This window comes from Prionailurus bengalensis, chromosome D3 (genome assembly GCF_016509475.1).
Source record: "Prionailurus bengalensis isolate Pbe53 chromosome D3, Fcat_Pben_1.1_paternal_pri, whole genome shotgun sequence".
Taxonomy (NCBI): Eukaryota; Metazoa; Chordata; class Mammalia; order Carnivora; family Felidae; genus Prionailurus; species Prionailurus bengalensis.
Genome location: NC_057356.1, coordinates 27,125,496 through 27,144,908, shown reverse-complemented (window position 1 = coordinate 27,144,908; position 19,413 = coordinate 27,125,496). Strand labels below are relative to the sequence as shown.

Below are 19,413 nucleotides of genomic sequence, written 5' to 3'. Positions count from 1 at the left end.
TTAATTCAGAGTCAACCACAAGGAGGATTATGCTAGGCAAACCTGATCTGATCACGTGAACACCCTTCAAGGAGAACTGAGCCTTCTCTGAAGTGACATTCTCCTTGCTGGCCTCCTAAACTAAGCGGCCATATGGAGGAAGTCTACGTGGCCACAAACGAGGAACGGCCTTGCTCTAGGCTGAATATTTGTGTACCCACTCGCCGAAACTCATGTGTTAAGTCTTCATGTTCAACGTGATAGTATTTAGAAGTGGGAGATTTGGGGGGCGCCTGGGGAGCGCAGTCGGTTAAGCGTCCAACTTCAGCCAGGTCACGATCTTGCGGTCCGTGAGTTCGAGCCCCGCATCAGGCTCTGGGCTGATGGCTCAGAGCCTGGAGCCTGTTTCCGATTCTGTGTCTCCCTCTCTGTCTGCCCCTCGCCCGTTCATGCTCTGTCTCTCTGTGTCCCAAAAATAAATAAACGTTGAAAAACAATTAAAAAAAAAAGAAGTGGGAGATTTGGGAAGGGATTAAGTCATGAAGGTGGAGCCCTCATGAATGGGATTAGTGCCCTTATAAAGGAGGGCTGTGAGAGCTACCGTGGCCCTGCGCCAAGCAGGAAGACCAGCGTCCATGAACCAGGAAGCAGGCTGCCGCTGGACACTGAATCTGCCAGTGCATTCATTTTGGTCTCCCCAGCCTCCAGAACTGTGAAAAATAAAACTTTTTTTCATAAGCCGATGGTATTTTGTTAGAGCAGCCCAAAAGCAGTAAGACAAGTGTCTGGGAATGCTTTGGACCTAAGCCTCCAACTAGCCAACAACTAGCAAAGAGCTGTGGAAATGAGTCCAGTCATACAGTGACCAGGAGATTCTCTTAAAAACAAACGCAATGGGCTTGGAAGCAGATTCTTCCCCATCGAAGCACCCAAATGGGGAAGCGCAGTCTAGCGGACACCTTGGGTACAGCCTTGTGAGAACCTGAACAAAGGACCCAGCTAAGCCATTGCTCAGCTTCTGACCCATACAAATGTGAGATACATGTGTGTGGCTGTAAGACACTGTGTTGATGGTGATCTGTTGTAAACGGCAAGAGCAAACTAAGAGACTGATAAAAGATATACACTTTTAAAAACCCCACTATCTACATAGTTCTAGACAACTAGTTTTACATGTTGCAATTTCAAGAAGACATGAACACTCACTATCCTCACATTTACTCCACGTCATTCTTGTAGTAGGAAAGAAAAAAAAATGAAAGCTCTAGGAATTGGAAAGAAACGAAAATGCCACTATTTATAGATGATATGTCGCTGCATGCCCCAAATCCAAAGCAATCTGCAGATAAGACACTCGAGTGAGAAACAATATATTGTGGGGAATAAGCTTAGACAATTAAAAGACTAGTTGTTTGGAAAAATCAGTATAAGAAATGTCTTTCCTGACAAACTCTTGGCAGATTCAATGCAATTCCAATGAGAAACGGCTTTGGAGAGCTTGCTAAGTTGATTAAAGAAGACCTGTGGAGCCCTTCCTTCCTTTCTTCTTTCTCATCCCCAACAGTTTAGTTCCCAGTCCTAGAAACAGAGGCATGGAGTTGTGGGGGTCCAGAGTGAGGTGCTGGAGCTTAGACAGAATGGGGAAGGCATTATGTGTGGGACAGTCACCCTGCACAGTGTTGGAGCTCAAGTGAGAGCATCCCTGAAAAGTGAATGATATAGAATAATGAAGTATCACAGACTGGACAGGGTGGGGAGGCATCTGCACAGGGGAAGAATAGTCCAGCATGGGTTTTCAGAACCTGCAGGGGGGCAAACCGTCTGCAGAAGAGGTGGCCTGCCACAGGGTGTCTGAGAAAGGAGATATGTACGTGTCTCAAAGTACTTCCCCACAAAATACTAAATAATTGGAAAGTGGAAAGTTGACATTCCAGGGGAGAAACCTGGCAGATACTACCTCCGGTGGCCAACATTAATATCCCAGTGTTGGGACAAATCAGAATTGTAGGTCTCATGATAGGATGCAAGGAAAAGAGTAGGTTGTAGTGATCCTCTTGCTAAAAATGTATGATCTGAATTTTACCGTAAGGAAACCTAAGAAAAATCCACATTGAAAGACATTCCACATTACTGGAATTTACTCGTCAAAAAGGTTAAAAGTCATGAAAGTCAAGGAAAGACAAAGGAACTGTTCTAGAGTGAAAGAGACTAAGACACACAACTGACTTCAATACATGGCTCTGAACAGGACCTTCCTTGGTATTACGTATACTACAGATAAGTGAGCAAACTTTAAAGAATTATGAGGAATAAATGATAGAATTATACCGAACCTTGAACAAAAGAGTTCTAATGGGTGCACTGACTACACACAGATTTTTTTTCAGTACTGGAAATGTAGTTTCTTTTATAATTTTCTTCACGGTATTTTTTTCTGTAGCTTACTTTATTTTAAGAATATAGTACGATACATATCATATACAAAAGATCATTGGTAGTAGCAGTGGTTAAGTCTTTGGGGGTCAAAAGTTCATGGCTTTTTGACTGTGGGGGGCAGGGCTCGGAGCCCTTAACCCCATTGTTCAAGCGACAAGTGTATTAGAGTTAATGTTCTGATTGTGAAGGTTGTATGGTAGTTATGTGGAATGTACTGACTTGTAGGCTTTAAATGCTACAGGAATCAGGCATCCCATTAGTAATTTACTTGCAAATGGCTCTGGAGCGGGGGTGGGGGGGAGTTCTTTTTTTTTGTTGTTTCTCTATTTTTTCTTTTCTCTAACTTTGTTTCCAAAAAGCAAATCAAAAATAACTAACTAACTAAATAAATAGAAAAGGTGAAAAGCCTTAGGCAAATCTCATTTCTCCATGTGGAAAGAGCTATGAATCAGTGTTTACAATTAAAATTATAAATAGGTTTTATGGCTCTATAAAAAATTCTAGTATGTGCAAACATTGGCAATAGCCATAGCAGGAATACATCAAACTAACATCTAAATCTTTAGGCCCACATATAGTGGTAAAAATTGGAAAATACAAAAAAGTCATCCATGGACACTACTGAAGTATTAATGACAACTTGGTTGTCTGGGTGCTGTTCAAACCGCAGGGAATGGAACAGTCTGATGTATGTCAAACCCTCTAGTGCTGGTTTCCACGTACAAAATGTGCTTAAAAGTTAATGAGATGCCAAGAAACATAGTTTAAAATATTATACAGATTTTCATTACACACATATGACACAAAAACATTTTCCTTTAATCAAGATTTTTCCATATAGTGTGTTCACTTGGGAAACAATGAAAATGTTTTGTAAGCACCCAGTAAATTTTTTTCTATTTATTTTTCAAATCATATAATTTTTGTTCAAAATCTGTACATATTCTCGTGACACTTTCCATACTGGATCTTGATTTAGAATTGAATCATCAGTGGATACTAAAGGAGTTCTACAGGATCCTCGTTCAAACTCGGGAGCAACTGAAAAGGAAAAGAAAGAATTATCTTCTGTCTCCAAAATACTTTTCACTACAAGTCCTTAAAAAAAAAAAGAAAGATGGGGCGTCTGGGTGGCTCAGTCGGTTAAGCGGCCGACTTCGGCTCAGGTCATGATCTCACGGTCCGTGAGTTCGAGCCCCGCGTCAGGCTCTGTGCTGACAGCTCAGAACCTGGAGCCTGTTTCAGATTCTGTGTCTCCCTCTCTCTGACCCTCCCCCGTTCATGCTCTGTCTCTCTCTGTCTCAAAAATAAATAAACGTTAAAAAAAATTAAAAAAAAAAAGAACGAAAAGAAAAGAAAAAGAAAAAAAAGAAAGTTGGGGCCTTTATGAAAAGGTGTCAAGAAAATTGGAAAGTAACTATGTACAACTGCATTATGAAACCCAAGATTAGTATTCAATATATTTTGCTCAGGGTTGCACACTGAATGAATTGCTATTGTGGATAATTATCAGAGTTTCTGGTTTTTTCATTACAAGGTGAAATTACAAGATGAGGACACAGTCCACCCTGAACAATCATAAACGATAAACTGAAAAATCAAACAGGCATTTCCAAACATTTCTGAACAGGACCTTCCTTGATATACAGATGTAAGTGACAGGTATAAAACACAGCACTACTGGAACATACAGAAGGGACATCCCAGTTTTGCATCAATATTGTCTGCTTTTTGGTGAAGGTGATATGTAAGCTGACACCTGAAGGACAAGAAAATAGTATGCTAGGTAGAGGGAAGAAGCACATAGAAAGAGCTAGATGTGAGGAAGAACACTTGTGCAATTATGAGTAGTTTAGTGTGACAAGGTGCTAGAGCAAAGCAGCAGAGTAGGGCAAATAGTGAGACAAGGCTGAATAATCTGGCAAGAAGCAAACTGATTTGGGTGTTTTCATTCCATGCTAAGGAATTTGAAGTTTCACCCAAGGGCAAAAGCAATGACAAAGTCAATGAGTGAAGATTGAAACCCGTTACCTGTCAAGTGACAGCTATATGACCTCTACTTACTTAACCAAGCATTACTAAGACGACTTTGGCTTTTTGGGTCTTCTATCACTAGCGGAAACAACAATTTGATAAAGCACACCTTTTCTGAGACTTGTGCAGGTTGACAGCTCCATAGGGATGGCACCAGTGAAGGAAGATTATCGCCAGAAATAATAACAGATATATAGACTTAGGGAGATTGAAAAAACTTCTTTAACGTTTATTTAGTTTTGAGAGAGAGACAAACCACAAGCGGGCAGGGGCACAGAGAGAGGGAGACCCAGAATCTGAAGCAGGCTCCAGGCTCCGAGCTTTCAGCACAGAGCCCTCTGTAGGGTCTGAACCCACCTGAGCTGAAATCAGTCGCCCAACCGACTGAGCCACCTGGGTGCCCCTAGACTTTTGGGAGATTTTAAAAGAGCTATGGAACATGAGGACTAAATGAGGAAGAAGTGTGTTCTTCATTATGCTCATGCTTTTACATTTTTTATTAGATATGTACAAAAAAATGTGAATGCAGTATCCATTATCCAAACAATGGAAAGGGATGCCATTTACTATTTATAGTTTATTTCAGAAATCAATGATATCTAACTTCATACATTTTTGGCAACATACCTTCTTCTAGTGCTCTGGTTACTCCTTTCTCCAACTCCCGCTGCATCTGAGATAAGTCAAATATTATTTACAATGATGTGTAAGGTAAACAAAAGGCATTGTAGGAATTATATATAGCTTACGACATGTGGTCTTGAAACAATACTTGTAGAGATTAAACCAAAGTTAGGGATTACTTCCATAGAAAGACAATCACATGAGTAAAATAAATTCCTACCTATTTTATGTTAGTTGTAGGTAATGGAGAACAGATACATACATACATACAGACACACACACACACGTATATATGTGTGTATATATCTGTGTGTGTGTGTGTATACGTACATATAATATGTGTATATTATATATATATGTGTGTGTGTGTGTGTGTGTGTGTATATATATATATATATATGTATGTATAATGCTATTTAAGTGAATCTGATAAAAAGCACAATTAATATTGATCTATTGAATGTGTATAATCTCTGAAAGGTGATGTTTGATCTTACTGGTACAAAAAAGTTTAAACAAGAATCATATTGTATACTGAATTATTACTTGGAAATGATTAGAAAACCTGCCCTTTATGAAAGTTTAATCAGTTTTTTACCTGAATGAATTGTTCCTTAAAATGGGCTTTCCATTCTTTCACTTTAAGAAACATAAAATTTGAAGGAATGCTTTTGGTGTTAATTTTTCAGGACCGACTCTTAAATACATATAAAATGAAGAAAGTGGGACTGTCATGCTGTCATGTGGAAAATTCTACTGGCAAAAAATTGAGTGGTAATATTTTGCTATCTGTATTATGACTAAAACACTTATTTCTTTTCATATGCACACAAAGATTTCAGAAAATCTCTTTGAAGAAAGGAAAAATAGAGGGTTGCAACAGTTTTCAAATTTAGCTTCTGATTTATAACTTTCTCAATTAGAGATAAGGAAAACAATATGCAATTTTCAATTGTAAGTTTGTTTCCTTTCTCCAAATTAGGACCAAGTTTGGAAACACTTGACTTATTAAAGTGATGGCTATCTACTTACTTATGAAATGTGTACGAATATTTCCAACTACAGGTGACCCCTGAATAACACAGGGGTTGCGGTGCAGTCAAAAACCTGCATATAATTTTTTCATCCCCCCAAAACTTAATTACTAATCGCCTACTGTTGACCGGAAGCCTTACCGGTAACATAAACAGTCGATTCGTACATGTTTTGTACAGTAGAATAAGCCAGGGCAAAAAAAAGGACATTGAGAAAAACAGAAGGAAGAGGAAATACACTTACAGTACTATACAGTATCCAAAAATAATCCATGTGTAAGTAAAGTAGACCCGCACAGTTCGAAACCATGTTGGTCAAGGGTCAACTGTATATTACAACTGTTCCTATCTAGAATGTTCTTATTTGGATCTTTCTTATACAAGGTAGCCTCTCCCTGAATGCCCCAAACGGGCTCCAAAATAGCGTACTGAACATAATCAACACTGGTGATAAGGATTCCAACGTCTTTACAAATGTAGGTGTGAGGACAAATGTTTTGGCTGACATGTTTCCCAATATTTTCAGAGACTGTTTTCCCTAATACCTTTTTTTAATTGAAGTATAGTTGACAGACAATGTTACACTCATTTCAGTATACAAATTCAGATTGGACAATTGTAGACACTATGCTATGCTCACTACCGTACGTGTAGTTACCCTCTGTCACCATACAACATTAATACAATATTATTGACGATACTTCATATGCTGTATTCTTCATTCCTGTGACTTACCTATTTTATAACTGGAATTTGTACCTCTTCCTCCTCTTCACCTTATTTTGTCCTTACTCTCTACCCACCTCCCCTCTACCAACCACCAATGTGTCCTCTGTACTTATGATTCTGTTTGTTGACTTGTTTGGTTTTTTTATATTCCACATGTAAGTGAAATCAGATGGTATTTATTTGTCTTTCTCCGATTTATTTCACCTCGCCTAATACCTTCTAGGTCTATCAATGTTGTCACAAATGGCAAGATCTCATTCTTTTTGATAGCTGAGGTATATTTCATTGTATACATATTACACATCTTCTTTATCCATTCATCTATCGGTGGACACTTAGGTTGCTTCCATATTTTGGTTATTGCAAACAATGTTTCAATAAACATAGGGATGCACACAACTTTTCAAATTAGTGTTTTCATTTTCTTTGGGTAAATACGCAGTAGTGGAATTAATGAATATCTATTTTTAAGTTTTTGAGGAACCATAACACTTTTTTGACAATAGCATTATATTCAGGCCTTATAAAATGAATGGGACAACATTACTATACCCGACTTATAAAATTAATAACTCAATACCAGATGATGGGGGAAGGCTTTACTCAAACAATTTTATATTACTATTAATAATATCGATATAAAATAGAAACCACGTTTTTTACATGACATGACTTAAGGAACTACCAAGGTAATGTTGCATCTTTTCCCCAAAAGCTCTTTTCCTAAATATTTACCTCTGTGACCTTTATGTTTATTTCTAGGTAAAAACTGTGTTTCGATGGTGAAAATAGCTTTCAAGTCCATGAATGAGGACACATGTATACTTTTATGTATACCTTTCCATTTATCAGAAATATAAGAGGGTGAGAAAATTATACACAGAAAAACTATATATCAGCAAATTTTAATTCAAAGAACACTTTTAAAGAATTTTTAATTAGAAGGATTTTCTCATTACTGTTAGCATTCAAATATGGCCCATAGAAATCTAAGGTTCGGTTGGGGACACCCACCGCAGGATTGAGGGACAAGGAAGTCACAGCCATAGTCTCCATCTCTCCTTTAGTTAGACAGCTCTACTTCTCTCTGTTTTACACAATACAGTTTAATGCAAAAAAAAATTACGTTCTATTCTTTGAAAAAAAATTATGTTGAAGGTATAAAAGTCACTAATTTAGTCAAAATCCCGAATTTTGCGTCATAGACAAAAAGGGCTCAGAGAGAGTGTTCTTTGCCTGAGGTCATGAAACCAAGTAGATGCAGACCAGGAATACACTTCCGGTCTTACCAAGGCTAGAGTTCTATGCCAGTTACTTCCTCATAGTCAGGAAAAATATGTATATTTTAAGTATAACTCAGAGAAAATGAATACATAAAACTTTGTCATGTGGCTCAATAATGTTTAGGTATGAGGCACACGATAGTTGCTCTCTAACTAAATTACAAATTTTAAAGTCGTGAATAAAAATAAAGGAACAGAAATTATGTTAACTCCTTTTAGTAGCAGTCAATTTTTAAGCACAACTGTTTGCAACCACAGGACAGAGAACTTGAGAGAGAAAATCTTCAGGTGAAGCAAGCAAGCTGAAACGGAGGAAATTCTTCCTGAAAGAATGATTTATTTCTTCCAAAGAAATTTGGTTTATCAAACTCAATCAACAAATGAGTGAACCCATGGTGTGGTTATTTACAGCAAAATTTAAAACCCAACAGATTTCTCTTTCCCATCTAGCATGCTTCTGTCTAACCTCTCATCATTAGTTGGTATGTACAAAAGACACAATTCACTTTATTTATAATTGAAATCCAGTCAGAAATAATAGGTGAACCTTCACTTCTCACATTTGGACTTCTCTCTCTCTCCCTCCCGACAGGAAGGGAGACTTACCTAATGGGTGAATTTGGGAGAAGGAGCTAGGCAGTGCTTATGTGTTTCTGAGTCTCCTCTTTGAAAAGATGTGCCTGCCCACAGTAACATGAATTTGGGTCTGCTCTCAGCTCTGTGGTAAGCACCCTGCCCCCAGGGTGGGTGTCAAGCATTTGTTTCCTCAATTGACAACTGTGTGGGGAAGTGCCCAATTTGGGAGGAAGCCCAGTGTGGCTAACATAACCTAAATCATATCCTCCAATTCGTTAGTGTGTATTAGTAATAAAGCTACTCAGTTTCTCTCCATCTCCCTGTCTCCTGTGTTCTGAATTTAGAAAGAGAAGAGCAGTGTTACTTGTCGCCTACCCAGTGTCACCTGTCACAGCTCCACCAAGAAAAATGACTAGACAACACTTACAGAAACATTCTCTTCTTCCTTGACTTCATAACTAATGTACATTGTTCAAAAGCAACGCCCACTCAAAAGAGAGAAAAAGTTGAAAGAAACCATTTTAGAAACAAACATAGAAAGTCAGACAAACTGAGGACACAGAGGAATACCTTCCAAATGAAAGAACATGACAAAACCTAAGGAAAAAAAAAACTAACAAAACTAAGAAAAAAAACTAAGAAAAAAAAAACAGAGAGAAGTGATGAGTTCAAGGTAAAGGTCATAAAGATGCTCAGTGAACTTGGGAGGAGAATGAATGGATCCAGTGATAACATCTACAAAGAGATAGAAGATATAAAAAAGAACCAATCAGAGCTGAAGGATACAATAACAGAAATGACAAATACACTAGGGGGAATCAACAGCAGATAAGAAGATGCAGAAGAACAGATCAACAATTTGCAAGACAGGGTAGTAGAAATCATCCAAGCTGAAAAACAAAAAAGAAAAAAGAACTTTAAAAATGAGACTAGGTTAAGGGACCTGTGGGACAACATCCAGTGTAATAATACTTGCATTCAAGGGGTTCCAGAAAAAGAAAAGAGAAACGGGCAAAGAACTCATTTGAAGAAATAAAAGCTTCATGTTAAAAATTCACATATTTGCTTGATTTAGCTATTTATAAAATGCTCTACAATCGCTCAGCAAGATATTTTATAAAAATTGAAAGAGGTGCTATTAGTCAAAAAAAAAAAAAGGAAAAAGAAAAAAGAGTGCCATAAGTAAGAGAGCAATTAAAGATGTATTCTCATGTAAGAAAATAGCAAAAATTTAACTTAAAAGAGAAATTAACCTTTTTAGTGTTACAAGTTGATTTAATTCATGAAAAAGGACTTACCATGGGTTATTTTTTTTTTTGTTTAAAGTAGCCTCCACGCTTAGTGTAGAGCCCAATTCAGGACTTGAACTCATGACCCTGAGATCAAAACCTGAGCTGAGATCAAGAGTTAGACGCTGAAATGACTGAGCCACCCAGGCACCCCCTTGGATTCTTTTAAATAGTAAACATTCATATGTCGTTAAGTGTTTGGAGGAGGATCATTCACTGACATACAGGGGTGCAAAAACTGGATGATAGCAAAACCTTCAAATGTTTATGAACCACTGCCAACCGAAAATAAGTCCAAGCATCTAAGTGTACCTGTGGTCAACAGGCAATAACATTTACTTTCTAAAATCAAATTTAAATGAAAGCTTTTCAAGAAATTTAACATGGGTCAGTTTAGTTATATTTATTGAATACAGTTAATACTAGGGGTCTCTTGTGGCACACCTGGGTGGCTCAGTTGTTTTCAGTGTCCAAATCTTGATTTTGATTCAGGTCATGATCTCATGGTTTTGAGACTGAGCCCCACATTCGGCTCAGTGCTGAGCATGAAACCTGCTTGGGATTCTCTTTCTCCCTCTCCTTTTGCCCCTCCCCTGCATGCACTCACTCATTCTCTCGCTAAAATAAAATAAAAATAAGTATCTCTTGGAAATGAGAGATCAAGGGACTAATATATATATATATATATATATATATATGTATATATATATATATTCACATATGTAAAATTTATATATATATAAAATTTACCTCAGTTCTTTCTTAGCATATATAATTATGACTTTTACTTCGTATGTATTAGATACTTAAACAACTCAGAATTTCACCAAATTAAAAGCAACAATTATATCAGATATCTGAAACCCAAAGTAAAACAGATAATATAACTAACCTTCCACAAGGAAGTCTCCCAGTAGGCATATGATGGCCGTGGGTTTAAGGTAGGAATCCCTAAGTTTCTTCTTGGAGTAAGGTTTCCATTGAGCACTGAATTATTTCCAAAATGTCCACAATAAGGTGTTTCCAGGCCTAGGCTCATAGTAAGAGTCCTGAGTGAAGTTTGATGCTGCTGTTTCTCCGCAAGAAGTTTTGTATTACTCTCTGACAGTCTCTCATTAGTCCTGTGAAGATTAAAAAACACAAATACATTTTCTTTTTCCCTAAATCATTCCTAAATGACTTACATCTTTTTAAGTTTCCATAATAGTCAATAGCATTTGCCATTGAACAGTGTTTTAACACTGAACATGTGACAGAGCACACCTACTATCTAAAATTATACTTTTAAAATTGTTCTAAAGAAATACTTATGTTTCCAGGGGGATCCCTAACTAACAATTCAAGTTAGGGAAGGGAGAGAAGTGGCTATCAGTGATGTACATGGCTTAACGAATAATACTTGCTGTCTTCTGGAATGGCTGTACTGACAACACCCTTCAGGATGCCAGTATATATACACACTTATATTTAGTAAACCTGTTTACAGATCTAAAAATAAACCATCCCTCAAAGACATTTTCAAGCGTTTGCTTTCACCACTCTTGTACATTTCACTTACTATCTCAAAGAAACTGAGCATTTGACACCGAGGAATCACTGAGACCAACAATCTCTAGGGGAGATAGTAGATGGCAGACGTGTGATCAGAAAGAATTAAAACAGCTACAGAGGCAATTAGCTTATAACAGTTACCAAGGCACTGGAGGCAGAATCTGCCCTTTCTGTCTTCAGTCTTCCACATACCTCCCTCCCACCACGGTGCTCCTTTTAGCCACTTTGGGAACGCTACTCCCCTTCAGCCCTGTGTGAGTCTTTCTGTATTTCACATGTATGCCATTATGTAAAGTAGAAAAACCATAAAGGACAGTTTGTCTCAAGGCCCACTCTAGTAATAATACCAAAGTTCACAATCAAGAGAATAAATGTACCAAGCTGCCAGGATGAGTAGTAGTAGTACTTGACCTTTTAGGTTAAAGATGTCATCTTCCAAAAATGAACTCATCGACATTTCTATTTAGGGTACTTCTGACAAGCAATTTTATAATAATATGCTTCTAAATGAGAAAGCTTCAAACAATGCACTTAAAGACTAGCAGATCCGATCAATGGAAAATATACAGGGCGGGGGGGGGGGGGGGCGGGGGCGGTGGGGTGGGAGAAGAGGTCCTGTAAAACCAAAAAGAAGAGGAGGGATGCAAACTGTCCTGGACTAACCTTTCAAAGGTAAGTTCACTTAGAAATATCATTTTCCAAAATTACACGATCTAGTTGGCTTTCACTTCCTACTCATCTCATGATCTTGGCTCCACAGAAATTATGCTTTAGAGGCAAATGAATAAGCTAAATTTCTTGTCTATGATTCTGTTTTGGCTTACCTGTTCAGTTCACTTCTCAAGGACTTTCTAACTTTTAATTCTTCTAGGTAGAGTTGCCTGTAGGTTTCCAACTCTGTTTTAGTAGAATCTTCTTGAGACGTCTTCATTGTAGAGACCTGAGATTCCAGATCTTTAATTCTAAGTTCCATTTGACTTCTCGTTGAAGCATGAGCATTTTCTCTTAACTGGTCCAAGTTTTCTTGAGCTGCTGCTTGTGCCTAAAGCAAATTAACAGGATAGTTTTTAAATAGCTATAATCTGAATAATTAATTATACCTGTTTCCTTTAGTTCTGAGTCAATGATTCAGAGAGCAATTTTAAAGGAAAAAAAAAAAAGCCCGAGTGTAAAATATTTATCATCAATGTCAACTGAATTAAATATGATTTATAAAATTAAAGTTCAATCATTCCTGTATTAGTATTCACGCAATCTGATAATTCAAATAATAGAATCAATGACAAAATTTTAAAAGTCAACAATAAACTTAAGAATAATCCAAGTAGAGTGCAATTTTTAAATCATAATTTTTCTTTTCCTCTTCATAGTGAGACTAGTTGTTTAAATCATCATTTTTTCTTATCCTCTCGATTTAGTAGCAACAATGATGAAAACTGAAATCTTTAAAGGGAGGAACAAATGCCTCCAGAAATCTACAAATTTCCATAAAGCAAGTAGAGGAAACCCGTACAGTACATCTATCCAAAATGTAATTTGCAGTGAAATGAACGAAAGCACATTACAGATCAATCAATTAACCTGTAAAAACAGGTTGACTTCGTGTAATTTTTGTACTGTGTCCAGTCGTGCTCTTTCTTCAATCTCCCGTTTATACTGTTCCACTTGACTGCGTTCTACCATATTCATTTCCATAAATTGTTTCAATTTTACTACTTCTCGTTGTAACTTCTTGTTATTGCTCTCTAGTTTTTCACGTTCTTCTTCAAAAGCTTTCATTGATAATAACTCTTGTTGAAGAATTTGATTTTTGGCATCCAGGTGTAGACGTTTTGAAGATGTAGTTTCCAGTTCTGTTGTAAGGACATCAGCCTGCATGAATAAAACACTATAGTTTGGAAGTGGAGTGAAAAGAGTCTAACTCAAAACTACGATCAAATTTTTTTTTCAGATTTTAAGTAATCTCTAAGCCCAGTGTGAGGCTTGAACTCACAATCTCAAGATCAAGAGTAACTGAGCCAGCCAGGCACTCAAAATTTTAAATAAACTCATTTGCAATAAAATGTTACCTGTCTTAGAATGTGGAACCTTAAACAACTCAGAAAATCAAGAGCAAACTTAAAGCCATCAGGTGTTACTGAAATAGATCTTTGCTATCATTGTCTTTACTACACAACATTTGCACTTGATTCTATACTTTTATTTTTCTATCATTCTTTCATATCTTTCTTTCATAAAATAAGTCCCCTCTTAGGAGAAAGTCTCTTAGCCCTTCCCCCATCTTCACACTCCATCATTTTTAAAGAAGTTTTAGCAATATCATATTGACTTATGTTTGCGCGCGTCCAAAAATACGTCCCAAGATAAGACTCTGAAAATAAGACTCTAATTCGTGAATCTATAGGTAATGATTCTAATGCCACGGCCTTTTTCTGAGCTGCAAATGTTTTAATGCCAATTTGAACTGCATTCCCAGGAGAAATGATTCTCCAGGTTAAGAAATCACATCTCCCAGTGTAAAACTTTAATTGGATAATCCACATATTTTTTTGAGGCAAAATAAAAACTTATTTCAATACTGTTATCTTGTAATCCTTTGTTACACTCTAGAAAATAAGAGATCATACTACACAACAACAACAACAACAACAACAACCACAAGAACAAAACTGGCTGGAGTTTCAGTGATGCTGAGTTGGAAAGGTCTTCCATCCATTACATATGATTGGTAAGACAAGGTGAGTGGATGTGGTCGTTTTATAAATTTGTTGATACTTCTGTGAAAATCCCTCCCCTTAAATATATGCTAGCTTCAGTAACTGGTTTCTAGTGAACAGAATATGCAGAACTGCTGTGATTTTTAAGGCCAGCTTGGAAAATGTGATACAGCTTCCATCTGACTTTCTTTGTCTAGGGAAGCTCACCCTTAGAACCCAGCCACCACGTTGTGAGGAATCCCAGGCTACCTAGTGAGTCTTCATGTAGATACTCCAGCTGAGACTAGCCAACGTCCTAGCCAAAGGCCAGCCTCAACAGCCAAACACGTGCATGAACAAGCCTTTAGATGATTCTAGTCTCCAGCTTCCAGTTATGCCAGCTGATGCCAAATGAAGAAGAAATGAGTTGCCCTACTCTGCTTTGCCTAAACTAAAGATTGGTGAACGAGATAAATGCTGTTTTGAACTACTAGGCTTTGAGGTGGCTTATTATGCAGCAGTCAATTACTACCACAGATACTGATACTAAAACCGGTGTGCTGCTATTGAAAAAAACCTAAAACTAAACTTCCTTTGAACCGGGAGGTAGGTGGAACCTGGAAAGATGTAGAAAAGCATAAGAATGAGACCCAAACAGGGCCGCCACAAGACTCTTAGTGGAAGCCTGATGGCCTGTGAAGAGGCTGACAGCAAGGGTTTCTAAGCAAGTGAAGAAAATGACACTGGAGGAAAGGGAAGTCATGCTACAAAATACCTGAAAGTAAAACGGATAGGAAAGAGAAACTAAAGAAAGACTATGCAACTGAAAGGAACCAGGACTTACTGGGTTCAAGTATCTGTTTCTCATTTACAGCCTCTCTACATGTGGAACTGGCAAATAATGCCAACATGAAGAAATGGCTTTTGGGTGACGAGAAAATCCAGGGTGCTATCAGGAAAACAGAAAGATTTAAGGTATGCCTCCAATTTCTTTAGGGATCTTAAGACTATAAGATTTTTTTTTAAAGTAGGTTCCACACCCGACATGGGGCTTAAACTCAGCACCCAGAGATCAAGTGTCACATGCTCTACCAACTGAGCCAGCCAGGAGCCCCAAGAGTAGACGAATTTTAAAGGCATTGTCATATAAGAGCTTCACAGGAAACCTGAAGCGAAAAGCTGATCTCAAAAGGACTTGGGAGGGTCGCTTTGCTACAACACGGCATGAAATCCAGTACTATTTATAGAAAACTAAAAAAGGTAAGAGATTTATAGTAGCAAACATACTACTTGCTAGCTTGGACTACAAGAGACCAAATCTTGCAAAAGGAAAAGAGGCCTTTGGGTCTTAGAAGTCCCACAGGGAGGAAGCAGGATGAAAAAACAGCTGTAAATACGGGTCATTCCTTATGAAAAGGAAGGAACCAAGAACTCAAAGAGTAAAGAAAGGGAAGAGACATGGAGAAAGTATTCCCGTGGTTAGGACTAAATCCTATCCTAAGAATTGACAGCATGCATCAGGCTATATTTCAAAACTCTTATGGACTAGGGTGCTTCCCATCTTCTTTTTCTGAATGGGAGAGTCTTCAGCAGTTGACTAGAATGTTGCATTTGTGAGTGGTAAATAACTGTCTCTTTCGTTCTCAAGTCCTCATATTGAGAACACTTGCACTCAAGGGGCTATACTTTAGATACCATAACCCAGGCAGCTTATCCCCACTGCACCTGATTAAGATGGTAAGATCTTGGGCTCAAGCCCTGAACCTGATGCCATGATAACTGAGACTTGCAGGAGGTATTGGAGGGGGAGGGGAGTGAATGTATTTTTCAGGTGGGAGGAATACAAACATTTGTGGCCAGTGGGTAAATTATACTGCTTTTTAAAGGTGTCCATAGGTTTCAAATATTAATTCAATAAAAAAAAAAAAGACCATGGAACAACCTTAGTGGCTTGCTCCTAATGAACAGAATATGTGACTATGATGCTGTGTGTATTCCAAGCCTAGGTGACAAAAGGCGATACAGATTCTGCCTTGCTCTGTATCTCAGGCTGCTTACTTGGAATCTAGCTCCCCATCTAGTGAGGAAGTCTAGGCCACAAAGAGGGTCCAGGTGTGTCAGTTTAAGTGTTTCTGCTGCCTCCTGAACTGAAGTCCCAGGCAACAGCCAGCATCAACAACCAGACGTTAGTGAACAAGTCTTCAAATGGATCCAGCCCCAAACCTTTCAGTTGCCCCACCTGAAGCTGAGCGGGGCAGACACTAGCTGTCCTGGCCACGCTTTTCCTAACACATTTGTGAACAAAAGAAATCTAACCTTTGGGGAGTTCGTTAAGAAAGAAACAAAAATGATAAATGGAGCAGTGGGTGAAAAGAAAAAGAGATGACACATAAACTTGTATAGGAGAAGTTGGTCTCCATTAAAGTAGGATGTAATAAATGTTAAGATTAATTTATTAACAACCAACAGTGCTAATGAGAAGAAGCAGATAACTAGAAGCAAGATCTAAGAAGTTTTTCTCTCAGTTTTTCCCCAGTTAGGATCATATTAGCTGTTCATTTTCCATATATGGCCTTTATTCTGTCGAGGTATGGTTCCTTTAAGCCTACTTTGTTCAGGTGTGCTGCTCTTCAAAACATCCATCGTGAGCATATGATCTTGTCAATCGATGCAGAAAAGGCCTTTGACAAAATTCAGCACCGTTTCTTAATAAAAACCCTTGAGAAAGTCGGGATAGAAGGAACATACTTAAAGATCATAAAAGCCATTTATGACGAGCCCACAGCTAACATCATCCTCAATGGGGAAAAACTGAGAGCTTTTTCCCTGAGATCAGGAACACGACAGGGATGCCCACTCTCACCGCTGTTGTTTGACATAGTGTTGGAAGTTCTGGCATCAGCAATCGGATAACAAAAGGAAATCAAAGGCATCAAAATTGGCAAAGATGAAGTCAAGCTTTCACTTTTTGCAGATGACATGATATTATACATGGAAAATCCGATAGACTCCACCAAAAGTCTGCTAGAACTGATACAGGAATTCAGCAAAGTTGCAGGATACAAAATCAATGTACAGAAATCAGTTGCATTCTTATACACTAACAACGAAGCAACAGAAAGACAAATAAAAAAACTGATGCCATTCACAATTGCGCCAAGAGGCATAAAATACCTAGGGATAAATCTAACCAAAGATGTAAAAGATCTGTATGCTGAAAACTATAGAAAGCTTATGAAGGTAATTGAAGAAGATATAAAGAAATGGAAAGACATTCCTGCTCATGGATTGGAAGAGTAAATATTGACAAAATGTCAATACTACCCAAAGCTATCTACACATTCAATGCAATCCCAATCAAAATCGCACCAGCATTCTTCTCGAAACTAGAACAAGCAATCCTAAAACTCATATGGAACCACCAAAGGCCCCGAATAGCCAAAGGAATTTTGAAGAAGAAGACCAAAGCAGGAGGCATCACAATCCCAGACTTTAGCCTCTACTACAAAGCTGTCATCATCAAGACAGCATGGTATTGGCACAAAAACAGACACATAGACCAATGGAATAGAAAAGAGACCCCAGAACTAGACCCACAAACGTATGGCCAACTCATCTTTGACAAAGCAGGAAAGAACATCCAATGGAAAAAAGACAGTCTCTTTAACAAATGGTGCTGGGAGAACTGGACAGCAACATGCAGAAGGTTGAAACTAGACCACTTTCTCACACCATTCACAAAAGTAAACTCAAAATGGATAAAGGACCTGAATGTGAGACAGGAAACCATCCAAACCCTAGAGGAGAAAGCAGGAAAAGACCTCTCTGACCTCAGCCGTAGCAATCTCTTACTCGACACATCCCCAAAGGCAAGGGAATTAAAAGCAAAAATGAATTACTGGGACCTTATGAAGATCAAAAGCTTCTGCACAGCAAAGGAAACAACCAACAAAATGAAAAGGCAACCAGTGGAATGGGAAAAGATATTTGCAAATGACATATCGGACAAAGGGCTAGTATCCAAAATCTATAAAGAGCTCACCAAACTCCACACCCGAAACACAAATAACCCAGTGAAGAAATGGGCAGAAAACATGAATAGACACTTCTCTCAAGAAGACATCCGGATGGCCAACAGGCACATGAAAAGGTGGTCAACGTCGCTCCTTATCAGGGAAATACAAATCAAAACCACACTCAGATATCACCTCACGCCAGTCAGAGTGGCCAAAATGAACAAATCAGGAGACTATAGATGCTGGAGAGGATGTGGAGAAACGGGAAGCCTCTTGCACTGTTGGTGGGAATGCAAATTGGTGCAGCCACTCTGGAAAACAGTGTGGAGGTTCCTCAGAAAATTAAAAATAGACCTACCCTATGACCCAGCAATAGCACAGCTAGGAATTTCCCCAAGGGATACAGGAGTACTGAGGCATAGGGGCACTTGTACCCCAATGTTTATAGCAGCACTCTCAACAATAGCCAAATTATGGGAAGAGCCTAAATGTCCATCAACTGATGAATGGATAAAGAAATTGTGGTTTATATACACAATGGAGTACTACGTGGCAATGAGAAAGAATGAAATATGGCCCTTTGTGGCAACGTGGATGGAGCTGGAGAGTGTGATGCTAAGTGAAATAAGCCATACAGAGAAAGACAGATACCATATGTGTTCACTCGTATGTGGATCCTGAGAAACTTGACAGAAACCCATGGGGGAGGGGAAGGAAAAATAAAAAAAAAGAGGTTAGACTGGGAGAGAGCCAAACATGAGAGACTCTTGAAAACTGAGAACAAACTGAGGGTTGATGGGGGGTGGGAGGAAGGGGAGGGTGGGTGATGGGTATTGAGAAGGGCACCTTTTGGGATGAGCCCTGGGTGTTGTATGGAAACCATTTTGACAATAAATTTCATATATTGAAAAAAAATAAAATAAAAATAAATAAATAAAATTTAAAAAAACATCCATCATGAATGGATGTTATAGTTTGTTATAGTTTGTCAAATTCTTTTTCTGCATCTATTGCAATGATATGATTTTATGCTTTTTTGAAAATTAATATGAGGTAGCACATTCATTGATTTGCAAATATTGAACCACCCCTGCACACCAGGGATAAATCCCATTTGGTTATAATGAACGATTTTTTTTAATGTTTATTTTTGAGAAAGAGCACAA

At 38.2% G+C, this 19,413-nt stretch overlaps 1 protein-coding gene and 1 long non-coding RNA gene across 5 annotated transcripts in view; one reads left to right on the top strand and one right to left on the bottom strand.

Moving 5' to 3' along the window:
- Positions 1 to 3,213: 3,213 nt before the first annotated feature.
- LOC122471004 (ankyrin repeat domain-containing protein 26-like) overlaps positions 3,214 to 19,413 on the bottom strand; it is a 52,326-nt gene continuing 36,126 nt past the window's right edge. The window contains exons 8-12 of one of the 2 annotated variants that reach the window (XM_043559326.1): positions 13,117 to 13,407; positions 12,360 to 12,577; positions 10,877 to 11,105; positions 5,077 to 5,122; positions 3,214 to 3,456 (exon numbers count right to left, since the gene is read on the bottom strand). In XM_043559326.1, the coding sequence (XP_043415261.1) occupies positions 3,323 to 3,456; positions 5,077 to 5,122; positions 10,877 to 11,105; positions 12,360 to 12,577; positions 13,117 to 13,407 (918 nt within the window). In that variant the 3' untranslated portion in view covers positions 3,214 to 3,322. Of the gene's footprint in view, positions 3,457 to 5,076; positions 5,123 to 8,436; positions 9,586 to 10,876; positions 11,106 to 12,359; positions 12,578 to 13,116; positions 13,408 to 19,413 lie in introns of those variants that run through there. The other variant, XM_043559327.1, reaches the window with a different exon arrangement.
- Positions 5,763 to 16,604, top strand: LOC122471008. Of its 3 annotated transcripts, none has more exons than XR_006294061.1 (4): positions 5,766 to 5,847; positions 7,599 to 8,842; positions 14,146 to 14,273; positions 15,106 to 16,604. It is a non-coding gene; the product is annotated as an uncharacterized LOC122471008 (long non-coding RNA). The 3 variants fall into 3 exon arrangements; XR_006294060.1 differs by having other exon boundaries at positions 14,450 to 16,604; XR_006294059.1 differs by lacking the exons at positions 14,146 to 14,273; positions 15,106 to 16,604 and adding an exon at positions 9,040 to 9,752 and having other exon boundaries at positions 5,763 to 8,842.